This window comes from Petromyzon marinus, chromosome 30 (assembly GCF_048934315.1).
Source record: "Petromyzon marinus isolate PM22_M1 ecotype Great Lakes invasive population chromosome 30, UKy_Petmar_22M1.pri1.0, whole genome shotgun sequence".
Classification (NCBI taxonomy): domain Eukaryota; kingdom Metazoa; phylum Chordata; class Hyperoartia; order Petromyzontiformes; family Petromyzontidae; genus Petromyzon; species Petromyzon marinus.
In genome coordinates this window covers 8,743,945-8,760,775 of record NC_133696.1, presented here as the reverse complement: position 1 = coordinate 8,760,775, position 16,831 = coordinate 8,743,945, and the positions used below count along the sequence as shown (strand labels likewise).

The 16,831-nt window shown below is 48.5% G+C and overlaps 1 protein-coding gene across 1 annotated transcript in view; it reads right to left on the bottom strand.

Annotated features, from left to right (window-relative positions):
- LOC116947559 (filamin-C-like) overlaps nt 1-16,831 on the bottom strand; it is a 70,129-nt gene that overhangs the window by 31,488 nt on the left and 21,810 nt on the right. The window contains exons 2-6 of the mRNA XM_032963438.2: nt 7,887-8,138; nt 5,240-5,337; nt 1,148-1,295; nt 604-722; nt 33-110 (exon numbers count right to left, since the gene is read on the bottom strand). Of these exons, the coding sequence (XP_032819329.1) occupies nt 33-110; nt 604-722; nt 1,148-1,295; nt 5,240-5,337; nt 7,887-8,138 (695 nt within the window). The remainder of the gene's footprint in view (nt 1-32; nt 111-603; nt 723-1,147; nt 1,296-5,239; nt 5,338-7,886; nt 8,139-16,831) is intronic.

The window sequence follows — 16,831 nt, the reverse complement described above, 5'->3', positions numbered from 1 at the left end:
AGAAACCCCAGCAGCCGAGGAGAGTGCCTCACCTTGTGAGGCCCCACCACCTTGGGCGTGTAGACCACAGAGTAAGTCTGGTTCTTGTCCTTGACGGGAGAGACTTTAGCCTGTACACATTTAAGTGAAATTTAATATTCTCAGTTATTCAAATGATACAAACATGAACATTTGTCAATGCACTACTGACTCGCAATGCCATTTAAAATGTTTTTTTTACACCATTCTTCGCCGCGCTGGTTAGTGCGCGTAGGTTGAAGAATGGTCCAGGATCAATTCAGATATCACCTGCCACTTATGTTGGCCGTGGCCAGGAATTCAACTCGGGTTGCAGAGTTTGTAGCAGAGTACACACAAATTACTGCACCATTGATCCGAGTGAACATAATAGCAAAATAAACCAAACATGTCAGACATATTGGACCCGAGTTGAGGATGTTTTTGAGGGTCTCGATTTGGGCAGTTTGATTAATTCCTTTACAGATAAGTTAAAGTTACAATGCATTTTACAATCTTAAATCGAACAATACTAAGTCACATGTAATTTCTCGTGATAGATAACTTCGAGTTAGTAGTTTTTCAGGCATGTGCATGGCCACTTACCTCCTCCTTGTGCCCAGCAGGGTCCTCGACGAACACCAGGACCTCTCCCTGCCCAGCACTGATAGTCTCCACAGTGAAGGCCGCCGGTTTCATCACCATGTTCCCCATCGCCTCCACCCCTACGGACACCACAACATACGTTCTTTAAAAAAAAGTGGAAATATTTTTACTCCCCTGTCCCCCCCCCCAATTTCAATCACAATTGTGCCATTGGGGTCATATCATGCGACAGAAAAATGTAGGGTCATGTTAAGTTGACCCTAACCGGGATTTAAATTCCTGACCTGCCAAGTGCAATGGAGCAGGAGCATCTGGTGTGATGGTGGCAGCTGGAGTAGGGCGTGATAGTTGGGCGGTGATGACCGTGCCAGTGACTGATGGAGGGTGGCCAGTTGGGGCGATGATTGGTCGATTTGATGGGTCAGAGGGTCTGGCAAGGTCGGGTGTGTTATGGCTCAGTGCCAGGTTGAAGGCGGGGGTGGCGATCATCCCAGATCTGGCAGGGGTCACTCACGGTGCACCTCCTCCCAAACAAAAGCCTGACCTGGGCCAAAAGCGCGCGCCTTCTTGGGGTTGAGTTTGGGGCGGAGGGGAGCACCCGGCTTGAGCTTGGCCTTAGGGAACTGAGCCAGGTAGGTCATCACCGAGTGCTCGTCCACATTGGGGTCGACGATCTCCTCCGGGGCGATCACCTGGAATACGAACACACGGATACACATGAGCACACACACACAGGACCACCACTACAGCAAGTCCGCTCAAGGTTTATGGCTCCGCATTACATCCTCTGCAGCCCCCTTGTCTAGAATGCCCTTCACCGGATAAGTAGTTATCCTAGGGATTCCATCGAGAACAAAAAACGCACAAATTAATCGAGAGTTATTACCCAAGAATTTGGGTGACAAAGCTAAAAAAGCGACCATTTGCAAATATGCAAAATGGATATATTGGTCAAGCATATGATCAATGATAATTTGTATCTATACGTCGCAAAATGTTAGACCGTCAATCACTCCAACACTGCCCCTGCACAGCGGATTCACTGACGGCATCACCATCATCCAAACTTCCACAAGAGGCCATTGAATGGGTTTGATAACCTCAATGGATACGTGTTGTAAAGTTCACACCTTGCAATGCGAATATGGAGCAGACACCCCATGATAGTAGGGGGGGGGGGCAATACATCCACATCAGCGAGGAAGCCGTGCACGTTTAGGTGGCAGTAGCAGGGTGAGAGGTGGGAGACTGCAACAGTGCGTTGAGATTTGTCGGAATGTCAATGAGAGGCCACTAGTTCAAGCCCAGGGTCTTGAGCAGCACAAATAGCGGGGAAACAGATTTCAGACGACGCTGGTCACAACTAGACAGGAAAACAATGGCTGCCGAGAGAAAGGAATTACTCATGCACACACTTGTTTTCTCACATAAAGATACAGTTCCCCCTAGAGCCTTAAACACTTATGCCAATAGTAGTTTGAAGAGCACCTCCAAAGGCCAGCATAGTACACACGAGGGGTGGCCAGTACACGGTACCAGTGACTTATTTATGGCAGAGTCGACCTACGAGGAGCCCAGTACCAGTTCAGACACTTGTCACACTAATGTTGCTTGTGAGAAGGAATATGCTCGGGGGTTCATTGCAGTATGCCAACCACTCCTGCCTTGTTCACAAAAACACATTTGCTCGCTTATACAACGACTAATGACCATGTTGTGTATTAGAATACTGTATAAGGTTTGCATCAAACTAGGACCCATATCTAAGGGAGGGGTTTCTGTGCCTCCAAAACATCTGGCAGCTCACTAGTATTCATTTAAGCAAGCCCAATACTACCGAGACTAATGTCAAAACCGGTCCAGAGTTTTGCATATGTTGAATGAATGATACTGAAAATAAAGGTCACTCCCAGAAGGTTGTGGTGGCTGATGAAGTGTAAAAATTTAAATAATGCTTTATGCGGAGAAATAAAACATAACTGTTCAGGCAAGTGCTGTTGGCTGGCATTAAAAACGACAGCTTTTGATCAATCCCAAGTCGTCTGATCCGAGGTAATCTTGCTAATCTCAGTCACAAATCGGGGCTCGGACAGATGTCGTCCAGGTACCTCACCACACTGAGACAAAGATCCCACTGCAGCCTACAGAATGTTGGGGAAAGTGCCGTTAGTCAGCACCTATGAAGGATGGCACAGCGCACGAGAGGATTGTGGATCGCACCATCCCAAGCCACCCTTGGTATCCCCAGTGCTAATGTTTTATACAAATGGATCAGATATTCATTTCAGGCTGAGATGACCAAGGGGAGGGCCAAGTCCAGGGATATTATAGCAATGGCTGGAATTAAACCCAGGGCACATCGTTTATAGTGCAGTGCGCTAACCACCACACAACTACCCACTGACAGGCTACACGGGGCATCTCTTGTCATGACCACAGACGTACAAACACCGTACATTCACTTCTATCAGCCTTTTGTCAAGAGCGATAAGCAATGTAGCAATACAACGTTGATTTATGAAGCACCCAAAACAGGCTGCGCATAAACAGCAGGTATGTTTATCTATTAGAGAAGCGGTTGGCCATGGGCAGAACAGAAGAGAAAGGTCTTGAGCCTGGACTGGGGGCCAGCAGGCGACACCAAATGACGTTGTGTCCATTAAAATAAGATCCTGCATTCACAACGCAGGTATTAAATTATGCACAGAATATAATTTTAAATCAAACTATAGCCTACAATCCGTGACAACCAAATCGCACGGGGTAGGCAAGCAGCAGGGAATTGTTACATGCATTATGCTAACAGGTCTAAAAAAAATGTTTTTTCTTGCAAGTGGTAAGAACTTGTAACGCGCGCCACCGAAGCAGTCGTCACTCGCTCGTGGGGAAAGAACGACACGGGAGGCGCGAGGAGAAGGAGGGGCCCCAAAATCAGGCAGCGAGCCGGCACCGAGCTCAACTGTTCTCTATATTAAAAATATGTTCAGCCAATTAATGAGTGTTTACACACGTGGGAGGTAAACCCGAGCGCCAGGAGAAAGCCAAAGCAAGTGCGAGAGGGCAACACCACCATCCATTAGACGGAACAGATGAGAGAGTCCACATTTTCTGTGCCTCTACACGGCGACGGGTTTTACAGGCGGGCGCTGCCCACGCGCGCGCCTGTTTGTCATCTCACGATGCTCAAAAACGCAGCCACAACAGGGCACGACGGGCTTTTGCACTCTAGCATTCCACGGTCTTCGTTACGCCTCCTCGCTACAAGCTGCCAAAACAGATCCCCGTTCACCCACCGGCCAGATAAATAAATGATAATAATATCTGATTTCTACACGACTATGCACTGCCAGACGGCAGGGGAGGAAAGGCGGCGTCCGCAGGTGGGAGGAAGCAGGCAGGCAGGTGGGCACGCGGGAGGGGATGTAGCCGAATGGCAGAAAATCCCACATACAGCCTCCAGGGCTGGAAGAATTAGGTAACGCCACAGGAAGCGGCGATTCATTCTGGGAGCGCGGCAATTCCGCGGTGCCTTTGTTTTTAATTTCACGTCCACGGCGGTGCGAGGATGATACACGAGCGTCGCCAGAGGCGACCGCTCTCACCCCAGGGTCCCGTACACCCCAACCACAAACCCCGTCTTGTTGTTTTAAAGAACAAAAAAATTTTTTAATTTGGCAGCGGAGCGATGGGCCCAACCCCACCATCCCCACCCACTACAGGAGGAAGGAGACGTGGGAATAATGGATTTTTTTTAAGTCCGAATTTGAAAAAATGTTATCCAGGAAAGTCCAAGACTTTATTCAGGAGGTTCCTCCACTGGGATGTTTGGCCAATTCCATTGACGAGTGTTTTCCTTCTAAGAGGAAACTCGAGCACCCAGAGAATACCCACGCAATCACAAAAGGGCTCACACAAAGCTCCACAAAAGGGAACAAAGCTGATTTTGTTGGCCGTGAAGAACCGACAAAACATCACTGATTTTATATCCTTTTACGGTAGTCTCATTGGACTTGTATGTTGGGTTGTCATTTGTGCACCACCGCCAAAGCAGGAGCAGCAGCATCACAAAACAATGGGTTTAAATTTAGAACGATTTGGATCAGGAGTGGGAGATTGATTCGGCCTGCCTTGAAGGATCCAGGCGAGAGCAGAGCAAGGTACTGGATGCAAGTAAGGAATCGGATGGGACACACGAATCAATCCAGATCAGACATGCACCCCGGAACCAAATCAGATAAAGGACGAAATTATGTTAACAATTACTTTTTAAATCTACGAAAGCCAGTCTTGAACTCTCAGGGGGGTTCTGCATGTTCAGGCAACTTGGAATGTTTATACAACTTGGAGGAAACCAGAGCAACCGGGAGAAAACACATGCAAGAGGCAACTCCATCACATAGATAGAATCAGTAGGAAGGTCCCCACATTTCCTGTACCCCCTTCTCCTAGCAAGCCAGGGCATGCGCCACCGACATCCACGGGAATGGTATTTAACAACCACACGCGAGATCCACCATCCATCGCTTCTGCCTCCAGCGGCAGATTACAGGAGCGCGCGAGCGCTGCCTGGCAATTTTTTTTTAAAGCGCAAGGCTCTGGTTGGGGGACTGGGATTGATCTAGATGGGCAAACTCACCTGCGGTACACCGAGCCAGTCGTCGGCCTGCTGCATGGCCTCGCGAGCATTGTCCACGGGGGGCCGTGCATCCCACGTCTCCCAGTCGGGGCACAGACCTGCACGGAGATGCAGGGCATAAAGGATTTTAAGGCCGAGGTTAACCCAGGGGTGGGTTAAGGAGCAAGGTTGCAACCGATAAAAGGATGGCGGCAATTCTAATGCGTCAAAACAAAAAAATGGATCCACAAATGCACACAGACCATCCAAAACACACACATCCAATCTGCACTTCGACAATGACTCCCATATTACACAAACATAGGGATAACAAATACCGTTATCACACCGACACAATGGACGCATGCGCACGCCGTATTATAACCGCGCATGCAAGCACCTCCACGTTGGCACAATGTAATCTGCACAAACCGGGCGGCATGGGCCATGGCTGTGCTACGATCGCACCCCGTCACTGTCGAACCCCCCCCCCCCCGCTTCGGGGTGTGAGCGCCGACGATATAGCGAAAGGACGATGGGAGATAACGGCGTAGAAAAAAAAAGGAAATTGCGGTATATATCTCGACGATATGGAGAACCAACTAAAATAAATAGGTAAACCTATCCTATGATTGTATCACGCAGTGGAGACCAGAGGCTCTACCGCATCGCTCACTAACAAAACTTGTGGAGTGGTGGTTAGCGAACCCGGCAAGCAGTTGAGTCTCAGCCCAGGCCATGAGTAGCAAATTATATTAAGCAGTTTTTGCCACGCCAACCAGCATTGTGTAGTATGGTCAAACAATGCCCACAATCAAAGCTGAGAGGCCTTCAGTCAGCAGTGGGTTGCCAAAGGCTGTGAATTATTATAAACTAGGGATTCTGTGTGTGTAAGCATGCGCGTGGGTGTGTTAGGGCTTGCATACAGAATTTTACCCAACAGCTCAAGGCTAAACAGGGGGATCGAGTGATGGTGCGTGCCTGTGTCTGTATGTCTGTCGACACGTACGTTCATGGGCGTGTCCCCATATATTGCAGCTTTCGGTCAATCTACTGCTGGAATAAGGGCTCTCTATGCTGCGTCATTCATAGGGGTCGTTTGACACTACTTCACCATGCTGGTCAGTGCCGGTTGGTGAAGGGGGGGGGGGGCTCGTTCACAACCAGTCCACGCTCCACTGATGTTAGCTGTGGCTGGGAATCAAACCCAGACGCATTGGGTTTATAGCACAAACGCAAGAGCCGCTGTGCCAGCTCTCCGCCTCTGTCCTTAGTGTGTGAATGCTAGTGTTAGGGGAGGGATACTACATAAAACACGAAAAAAAAATTCGAATAAGCAGGCCACGTTACTAAATTTTAGATGCTTAAATGGTATTTTAGGATTGTCGCCACAGTAAGCCGTCATACATCGCCAATTCTGCACCTTTAACTGCAAATGTAATGTCACTTGTTATACGTTTGCAGAATAATTTTTTAGAAGCCGACTCATCCCCAGTCTAACGTGTACCAGTAGTTTCTTAACCTTTACTCCAGCATGCACCCCCTTTGGTTCTCAGAAAGGCCATCTCACACCCCCAGGGGTACATGCACCCCAGGTTAAAAACCACTGACGTGGAGGGTAAGAATCAGGTAGGCCTCTCGGTCCAGCTATGATATGGACCCTCGGGAGGTAACCACAAGGTCACCTTAGCGGTCACCCACGACACAAAATTGCTCCTGTGGCGAGCAGGGAAGTGGCGAGCAGTAGCAGCGAAAGTGGCCTTTTCCCCACTTTGGAAACCATTTCGTGCCGACATTTTTTCCGGTTTTTACCACGACGTCCAAAGTTCCTCTGCACGACAGCACACGGAACAGAACCGACACGTGCCGAAAAAACATGCGGTGCAACGCGAAAGCACATCGGAGGGCTGCACAGGACAACTGCAAAAACCAACAGTGACTTTATTTTTACCTTTTCAAATTTGCAAAAAAAAATGTGGATGTATCAGTTCAATCACGTTAGCATTTGAAACCATTACAGTTCTTTTACCAAAGTTTTGCTTCGCGTCAATTGATCAATCATTAATTCATACAGAGAGTCTCCCAGTTTCGTTCCGCAACGACATGTTTTTTTTTAAGTCCTTTGTTTTTGTAATGAACTGTCTGGCATCTCCTTAAGCTGTCCCGTTCCTCGACCTAGCTGGAATTCGCATTCACTGCAGATTTTTTTTGCGCAAATTCCCCATCGTCATGGAAGCGACAGCAGGAAGCACGGGGGTTTGGCGACATGACAGAAGCAACAGCGACAACCCCCACCCCAGTGACTCATGCCCCTGATCCCCCTTCCTGCATCGCCCAGAGAGTAGAAAGCGCTCTCCGAGACACACCTCACCCACCACCCTTCTGCCTCTCAATGAAACTCATGGCCTCTAACAGCTCTCCTCCCTTGGTGATCCATGACCAAATTACCAGGAATGTATCCCAAGCCAAGCAGGTTTCAGCCCGAATGTCAACTACTAACAAAACTCACTTAAAATCGACCCACTTGTCTTCCAATTTCTAGCTCTCCCGCCTGTGCAATCCTCTCTACCCCCCAAGCTCTCCGCCTTCCCGCAAGACGCTCTGTACCCACCCAGCTCTACCCCAGCTGTCCCCCTCCTCCCCCACCGAGTACACGCGAGACACCCACCGGGCGCACAGCTGTCGACGAGCGCCCCGAGCGCGCGCCCGTTCTGCCAGTCCTTGCTGAAGTTGCCGACGGGCATGTCGGGCAGCTTGTTCTGGATCCAGCCCAGCAGACGCTGCTTGGGCGTCTGCTTCTTGGCCTCCTCTTCGTCCTCCTCGCCCTCCCACATGGGCATGGAGATGGAGTAGTGCAGAATCAGAGTCCACACCATGCCCAGGATCAGCTTCAGGTTCCCATCCACGATGGCCTGGCTGTCTGTGAAAATGAGGTGAAGTGGTGAAGAGCGTTGTGAATTAAAAACACGACTATCATAGCATCATTATGGGGTTATGGTCATTGCTGCCATCAGCAGCAGCAGCATCATTTGAATGATTGGTCATGGTCTTCATCATCAATAATTCAACAACATTGATCTCATGATCACCATTTATTCATTATGTTTTAGATTGTACTATTTGGTATTGTGTGGCAATTTCTTTTTGCCGACTTCTTGCCAGGTTCCCCTTACAAGAGGTTTAAAACCAAGGGTTTTTTTACCTGGTTAAATGAAGGTGAAATAAAATAAAATTCAGGAGCATCACAACCACGAGTCATGTAGTCCATCACCAAATCGTTATCGCCACGGTCATATGACAGCAGCCATAGCTTATCCACTGCCAGATGTGTCCCAATCGTCAAGATTCATATTATCTACTGCTGGAAGAGCAAGGCTCAGAAGCCGGTGAAGGCTTCTGTGCTAATGGCTACCAATTCTACCTCGCAAAGGATTCCCCTTCAAAAATGGGTCACGCCGGCACGGCTTGCACCATGCAATAATGTTACAGAGATCCATCTTGTGATGCAACGTGCATTAAGAGACCAGGGTCGAGAATGCGTGTCGTCTGGTTGCATCCCCCCCTCACCATTACCAGCAGCAAATCAGCAACATCAACTTTATACATATGAGAATCACCATAAATAAATAAAAATTGGCAGCAACCACCAGTATGCCGCAACAGCATCACCACCATCCAAGGGTATCCCCCTCCATAATTACCATTGGGACCAGCACATCATTCATCCATCACCAGTGCACAACCACCACCAGATAGCATCAGCAGCTTAAACCATCAATCATCATTGTAGGACAATGACTGGTTTAAAGACCCATTTAATTTACTTTCAAGACTTATTGTAGGAACCACAAATTTCCTCGCGTGAAGATGACATCACCTTCAAGGCCACATGAAAATTGTAATAAATCCCAGCCACAACAATACTATAAAGTAGGGAGGGAGGGGACCGCATAGCGGGAATGTGCGGGCGTTAATGCGCCCCAACTAGCCGTTACGCACACACACATTTGTACATCCCTACTCCCCACTACACACACACCTCGTCTCTCCCCCGCGCACCACACCCTGAACCCTCCCAGGAGAACATCACCCAATATGGGCATGCATCTCAGCGACACACGCCCACCTCACGGCTCAAACACGCACGGGGGACGAATGGGCGGACGAGTTGGGAGACGGATGGACAGGTAAGCACGTAGTCAAGCAGACCATGCATGAGGGTTTTGTACCTTGGTGAAAAACAGTTTTTTGTAGTATTTTAGGTAAAAACTAGCAAGCCGTGGACGGTGGCATATGAATGTGGGCAGATGGGTAAAGCAGGCAGGCACGATTCAGATACACCGTTCGACTGATGGTACGTGCCAGGCAGATGGCTGGCAATGCAAATACACAGTCAGGTAGGCAAACACACAATCATTACAGCCAGATGTGTGCACACACACTGCAAGGCAGACAGACCAACCAACAAGCAGAGACGCAAGCAGGACAGGTAGACACAGGAAGAATGGCACAGGCAGACGAGCAAGGAGGTGACACAGCCGAGGAGTTCTAAGTCAGCAGGTAGCGTCTGGTTGCACCGCACGGACGTGTCCGACCACGCCCGTCCTCCGGATCGCGGTATCCGGAAACTCACGGCCACCGTTTCACCGCTGGCACAGGGACGAGGGAGACAGGGCCGAGCATGAGCCAGACCGACATGGAATGTAAAACAAAAATGGCAAAGACAAAACGTGCTGTGAGCAAGCGCCTATGAAAAGGCCGAGGGGGAGTGAGGTACAGATGTAGAACAAGAATTTGACACACCACATAGCCAACGGATATTAGTATGGAAATCCAATAGGCCGAAGAATACGTTATATGTATATATAGTCTTTTGCCCATAATGCACCACAGAAACAGATATGTATCCCTGCCGAATGTTGGGGAAAGTGATTTTAGCAAGTGCCTGTTAACCCCCTTTCACATTCCAATGACAGTTCTGAATCCCTCATTATAACGGAATCTAAAGGACTAATAAAAAAAACCACTTCTGACCTAAAGATGCACCTAGGTTCCCACATTGCCACGTGTGAGAGCGTGGCACAGTTTGACACCAGTTACCATTGTGCGCAGCCGTGTCGCTACTGTTCTGCGGAGAGTACACGGTCTTTAAAAACAGCGCTATGCCTCTACGTAGAATTAACAGATCCGCTTTCGCATTCCGAGATTCAGCAGCGAACGGGACCCCACCCTGCAACTTGCAGACTTCTCAGAACGGGAAAGGGTTACGGAAGGCACGGGCAGAGGTTGAAGCGGGTGACCAGCTTCATCGTGCAGTGCGCTAACCACGGCATCCTACACATTCTTTTACAAAAAGTTCAGTGACCCGACTCTTCAATTTTAGGGCTGGTTGACCTAGGGGAGTAACAGACGAGGTTCAGGAGGCCCATCATCCCACCAGTGCAAAGACCAGGAATTTAACCTGGCTTATCAGGATTGTAGTGTGGATCTATCAGTGTCACAGCCAGATAAACATTTCTCCAAAGGGCAAATCGTTTCCCCTACCAAGAATTTGTACACATGTACATTGTCTGTGTAATATGTCTAAGATCCCCTGTATTAGGCTTGAATAGGGTGTTTGGGTACGTAAAGTACTTAAAGGCCAGAACAGCGCATGCCCGGCCATCGTCTCCCCAGTACCGAAGTTTAAACACCGCAACAGGTACTCCTTTAAGGCCATATCAACCGAGGCGAGGCACAAGATCGGTTTGGATATTCGCCACTTTTTGGTCACGAGCAGGAAACGAATGTGGATCCTGGGTTTTATGTCGCAGTGCACCAACTACTGCACTTACACTCCCTGTATAGAAGTTAGTCACAAAGACAAGGACAGAGTGCCTGTGTAGCCTACAGACCTGATGGTCTATGTGCGGTAAGCGAGCACCAATTTAAAAGGTGAGCATTGAACGCAAGGGGGGGTGGTGGGATTGCTTTGGACACCATTTGTCCAAATGTCCTTACGTCCCCCCCTACCACCCCCAGTTCTGGTGTATCCTGCCATCAGAACACCCACACAGATACAAGTCTGCAAACTAGCACATTCCTCACACCAGCATAAGCACACTTGTACAAAGCACATGTTGACATTGGCACACCAGCAACACGTACACACACACACGTTCCCATAGTGACACAATGCGGATGTACACAAACACGAGTGCACATCGGAAACACAACCAGTGTAAAGCACAGATGCACACACACTTTGACTGCTAGGGCAAGTGCTGTTAAAAAAAAACACCTGTTAAAGGCCCGCACGGTTGCAGGAGTTTAGGTGGGGCATGGCCAGGATTGACCACACTCGGCCCCCTTTGTCTCTCCAGCGGAGAATGCCCGGGACCGGGGTCAGACATTTGTTACCGATGTTATCCACGAGCGGGAATTTAACCCGCTGGGTTTGTAGCACAGATGGCCAACCACTGCATCCACACCCCAGTCTCTCCCTCGAGTCGCAACGCACCACGCCCCACCCGTACAGCACTCCAAATGCAACAAACACACACGAGTACACATCACACACACAGCCACATTGTCACGACCTGCACAGATGAGGCACAATGGACACAAGACAAAGCTCCCCCCCACATTACCTTTACCAAAACTGCAATTAGAGAGCAACTATTAATGTCAGCACAACACGGGGGTCGGGTGGTCAGTGCCACGCTTTACTGCCGCTTCGTCTTCCCCCTTATTCTGGGAGGTCCACAACCCCAACAAGTAATTATTAAAAGGCAGAGCCGACCTAGGGGAGTATCATCGGTTAAAATATCCGCCACCGTTATTGGTCGCAAGTGAGAATTTTACACTGCTTGATGTCCTAGTAGTGCGCAAGCCACTGCGATAACGCCCCCGCCCCAACAAACACAAACATAAAAACACCACCACACACCCAACACAGAGACATGCGCTCCACACCTGTGTTGAATTTAGCACAGGCACAGGGCTGGGGGTCAGGGGAGCGATTAGGGAGTGGCCTCCACATTCCTCATGGAAAGAAGCGAAAAGGACGAGCAACAGGGGCTCTTTCCACCCAGCGCAAGCAGATATCTCCCCCCCCCCGGCCCCCATTACCAATAGAGCAGTTACCTGGCTTGTGGATACAGGTGATAAGAGTTACCCGTCCATAACGTGTATAGATACAGGTAATCTCAGGTTACACTGGTAACTAACCGTGTGTGGTCAAGAATTGCCACACCCCTGAAGAATCAAAACACTTCCCCTTCTTACCTGGTACTGGGTTAACTACTGTATTGCGCATTGATTATTAAAAGCCGGGGAAACCAGTCCATTGATATTTCAGCCTCGACGTCGCTAAGAAATGCGTGTAAAAACTCTTGACACACCTGCACCAACAACTCGCACACCCCTGTAGTGGTGCAGGTAAAGTTTCAGGTGGCCGAGCGTGCCTCAAGTACCAGTCACCCCTAACCCATAGGGAGGTGCTGAGCGATGGCAACTGAACCACTCCCATTCCCCAACCCCCCCCCCCCCCCGCCAGGTTTCCACCTCCTCTGTCTCCATACTAACCAACATTTCTCGCCTTCTGTCAGTATCCAGCCACCCAATCACCCCGTCCCACCCTACTGCCACCTCCCCCACCCTGTATTCAGTGAATGTAACTAATGCTCCAAGAGTCTACAAAATGCCCCCGGGTCTCTTTATAAGATTAGTGACCGCACCCAAAATAAAAACTTTAAAAAAGTTTTTTTTTTTAAACAATGGATTTATTAACAACTTCGTTTAACTCACGGTCGAGAAGTACGTCAACGATGAATTCATTGATTAGTTACGTAACTAGTTCACACGGAGCAGGCGATTCGAGAGTTTAGAGACCGGCGTTTTTTATCTACACAAATATATATATAAATAATAAGGCGTCCATACAAAATGTTCATTGCTTTAAAGTAGCGAATTGATTAATTGATGCCGATTTTGATAGAGGCGTGCATTGTCACCGGATCTGAGTAGGTGTGCAAAATGTAGAATTGATTGGACAACAGGAAGTAGACGAAATTTTGATTACAAGATTTGACCACGACACAGGAATCGAGTAGAAGCGTCGAAAAAAGCCTCATCACGACCCACTGTATCCACCGTTGGATGAAGACCTCCCCACACCAGTCGCCATCCCACACTGCTCTAGTGCCGCTTCTATCCATCTCACTCCTGCACATGAATCGTCATTAGCGTCACTACCAGCTCCACTAACATCAGCATCCAAAGCTGGTTTGTTGAGAGTACGGAATATACATTTTTGTTATAATACAAGTCAATAAAAATAATTGCTTCACCTGGCCCCCGTTATTCCCCCTTTATAGCACAAACTTCACTCAACGAGACGTTAACACAGCAGTCTTTAATGAAATCGCCCAGGGGGAGAAGGGGGGGGCATAATCATGGGACAGGTTCTTACCTGTGCCGCATGCCTGGGGTGGCAACAGGCACTTGCAAACTCTCCACAAGTCACCCCCCCCAGTCACCACTAAAAAATCTTGCTTCCCCTCCCCCAGTGCCAATAACAGATAGTCAGCCTTGAGCAAACGACTGCCGGATGAAAGGCCACTAAGCAGCTGCCATATCGCGATTATGCAATGTAATAATTCACCCCTATAGAACTTTAACAGTGCAAATTTTCTAACTCCATCTCATCGGTCGATGTACTCTGGCGTGTTCCATTCCTTGGCCGCCACCGTCATTATTCATCACCATGTGGTTTTCATCCCTTAACACCACAATTACTTACAGCCATTTCGGTCGATCTACTACTGGTGGATGGCCTTCCACGCTGCACTGGTCGAGGGGTTGTTTGGACCGTACTTTAAACCACACTGGCCAGTGTGGCTAGAACCCCATAACCGGTTCAAATATCGTTCGCCAACAATGTTAGCCGTGGCTGGGAATCATATTGGGTAATACCAACGTCCTTCAGGGGGTGACAACACCGACGGTGGAAAACTGAGGTCAGATTCATAATGCAGGGTCAACCACCGCACCAGTCCCCTTTTTAAAAAAAAACATGCAAATCGTAAACAAAGTTCCCATGATGGGAGATCACCCCCCCCCCCCACTGCCTGTTGCTGTCTATGTCCAGATAACCTCCATTCAGCCTCGAGTCACCGGTGGAAAATCCATATTCCTATGGCGAGCACCAGTTCATCCAACTGTGGGTTGGGTGAACCAAGCCTGCTAGGTCACAACAGTTGCAAATAATGAAGTGGAATTCATTTTTATCGACCCTAGAAGGGGGATACTGATGATGGGGCGAGTCTGGAGAAAATCTGGTTGAAAACGAGGCACCTCTGGCCACGGTGGTACCCAGTGAGGATATTAAAAAGGATACCGGTAAAAAACACACAACTCTTAATTAACTCTTCGTATTTTTGCCACCAACGTAAACTGTCAAAAAAGACACGAGGCATGACCGCGCCCTTATTGCCTATACCTCCGGTTGTTTACATACAAAGAAGAAACTTGCAAACCGCAATACGATCGACCAGACGTTTTTAAAGGGAATCTTTTCCATGAGTGCCAAGTCCTTCGCCCGCAGCTACAGTGCACGGCACACGTGGCTGCAGGTGCACACGTGCTACGGTGAAACACGGTCAGTCGTCTCAGAGATTAAGGGTGCTATTACAATAGTATTTATATACAGTACGGTAAGGGTGACCAGTATAATATACCACACAGCATTAGTTTTCGTTTCAGGTGAAGACAATACCCATGCTACAAGCAAGATATTATACAGGGCGAATATGGTATTCGTGCAAAAGGCTTGCGTGTCATTTGGGCGACTTTGGTAACAAGCACAGTATATATAGAGCTCTTATTAGGATTAAGGGCACTGTGGTGGCGAGATGTTAACCATCTCGCCTGGAATACAGGAAGTCGTGGATTCGATTCTGACCCCGAGGCCTGTATAATTTGGAGTCTGCATGTTCACCATGGATTTTTCTCAAGGTCCTCCGGTTTCTCTCTCCATATGTAGAAACGTGTAGCGTACTCTGCTGCTATACATTTCCACACAAGACACTTTAAGGGGCTTTAATTTATTGCCAGGTCACTTCTGAAAACTATATAGCTCCGTGGGCCCCTACCTGGTAAAAAAAAAAAGTACCTACAACGTACAATTATACAAGTACTCTACGAGACACACGAGTCAGTGGTCAGCACCATGCCCGGCCGCCATCGTCTCCCGCGTGAAAATGTTTACACACTGCACCAAGTACTCATGAGGGAGAGCCGACCTTGGGGAGGCCCAGAACCAGTTCAGATATTCGTCACTGGTGTTGGCCGAGAGCACGAATTGAACCCGGGTAGTCGGGTTAGCGCCAACCCTCGCGTTCATCACCATCTGCTGCAAAGGCACCACCCCTCCTCCCTGCACCACTACCCCACACCCAACAGAGATCAACTTGTTCGAGCCCAGGAGTTGCCAAGTGTCACGGGAAAGTAAAAAGTGGCACCACTCTTAAAACAGAAGCCCGAAAAACAAACCGGAGCCTGTCTGGGTGGAGCCCGAAAAGGGGTGGGGTCCAAATAGGAGAGGGGTAGGGGAAAGACACCAAAATATTCTTAGAGAAGAAGTGTGTCAACCATGAACTTCCCTATTGATCAAAAAAGGAAATTAAAGTACAGAATCAAAACAGGTGCACATGGCAAAGATTTGATGGTCAACGAGTATTAACGGAAAGTGGTTCACCGCCGTGCCCATAAAAGTTTTCAATCGGCGCATATTACCCACAGGTGACGAGAGATGGATCTGACGACAAAAATAGCATGGCACTTAAAATTAAAATTTAAAAGTGCACCAAGCAGCATGGGAGAGATGGAGGCATGTTGGGAAGGATACCAAGGAACACAATAGTGAACAAACAAGACATCGTCTTGGGCAGCTCGAAGTAGTGATGACGACCGGTGGACGAGACTGGTCATGGAATAGCAGCCAAAGGACAGAACGTGCCCGAGGGGACAGCCACTACAGAGAGCGAGTGATAATACCGCACGACTATTTGCATAATATATAGTTCAGTACTGCGGTAACTTGTTTTACTTGTTAAAAGTTTATTATAAGAATTACCATTTTGGGCACGACTGTCACAGCAGAGTTCCTGCATTGGGACGTTTGATCAAATGATTATTAAGTGGTTCTGGCTAGGGAAGTGGCAATTCAGCGGAGGTCGAGAGAACATCCACTCGTGCATACAAGGGGACTTCGCAAAGCTCCGCCGCGACACAGATAGATCAACAACCCACTTGCTGTACCTACCAGGTCCTAACCACATTTTATTGCAGCAATACAATGTACCTACTTAGGAAATCCTGCATTACATCCAAATCCAGCCAGTTACCCTTTTCTCCAGATTAGAAGACGATCCCAAACCACCCCCACCACTTACGAATTTTATAATAAAAGCTAAAAGTTGGGGGCGAGTCTAATAATTCAGTAGGTTTGTACGTGCTTTTAGTAAACAAATTTGAAGGCACTGGCTCAAAACGCAGCGTGGCCAGTAAGAAACAGCATTCACAGCTGGAATTGACTTGAGAGCAAGGTTACAAAAAGGAACTTGGGAGGAG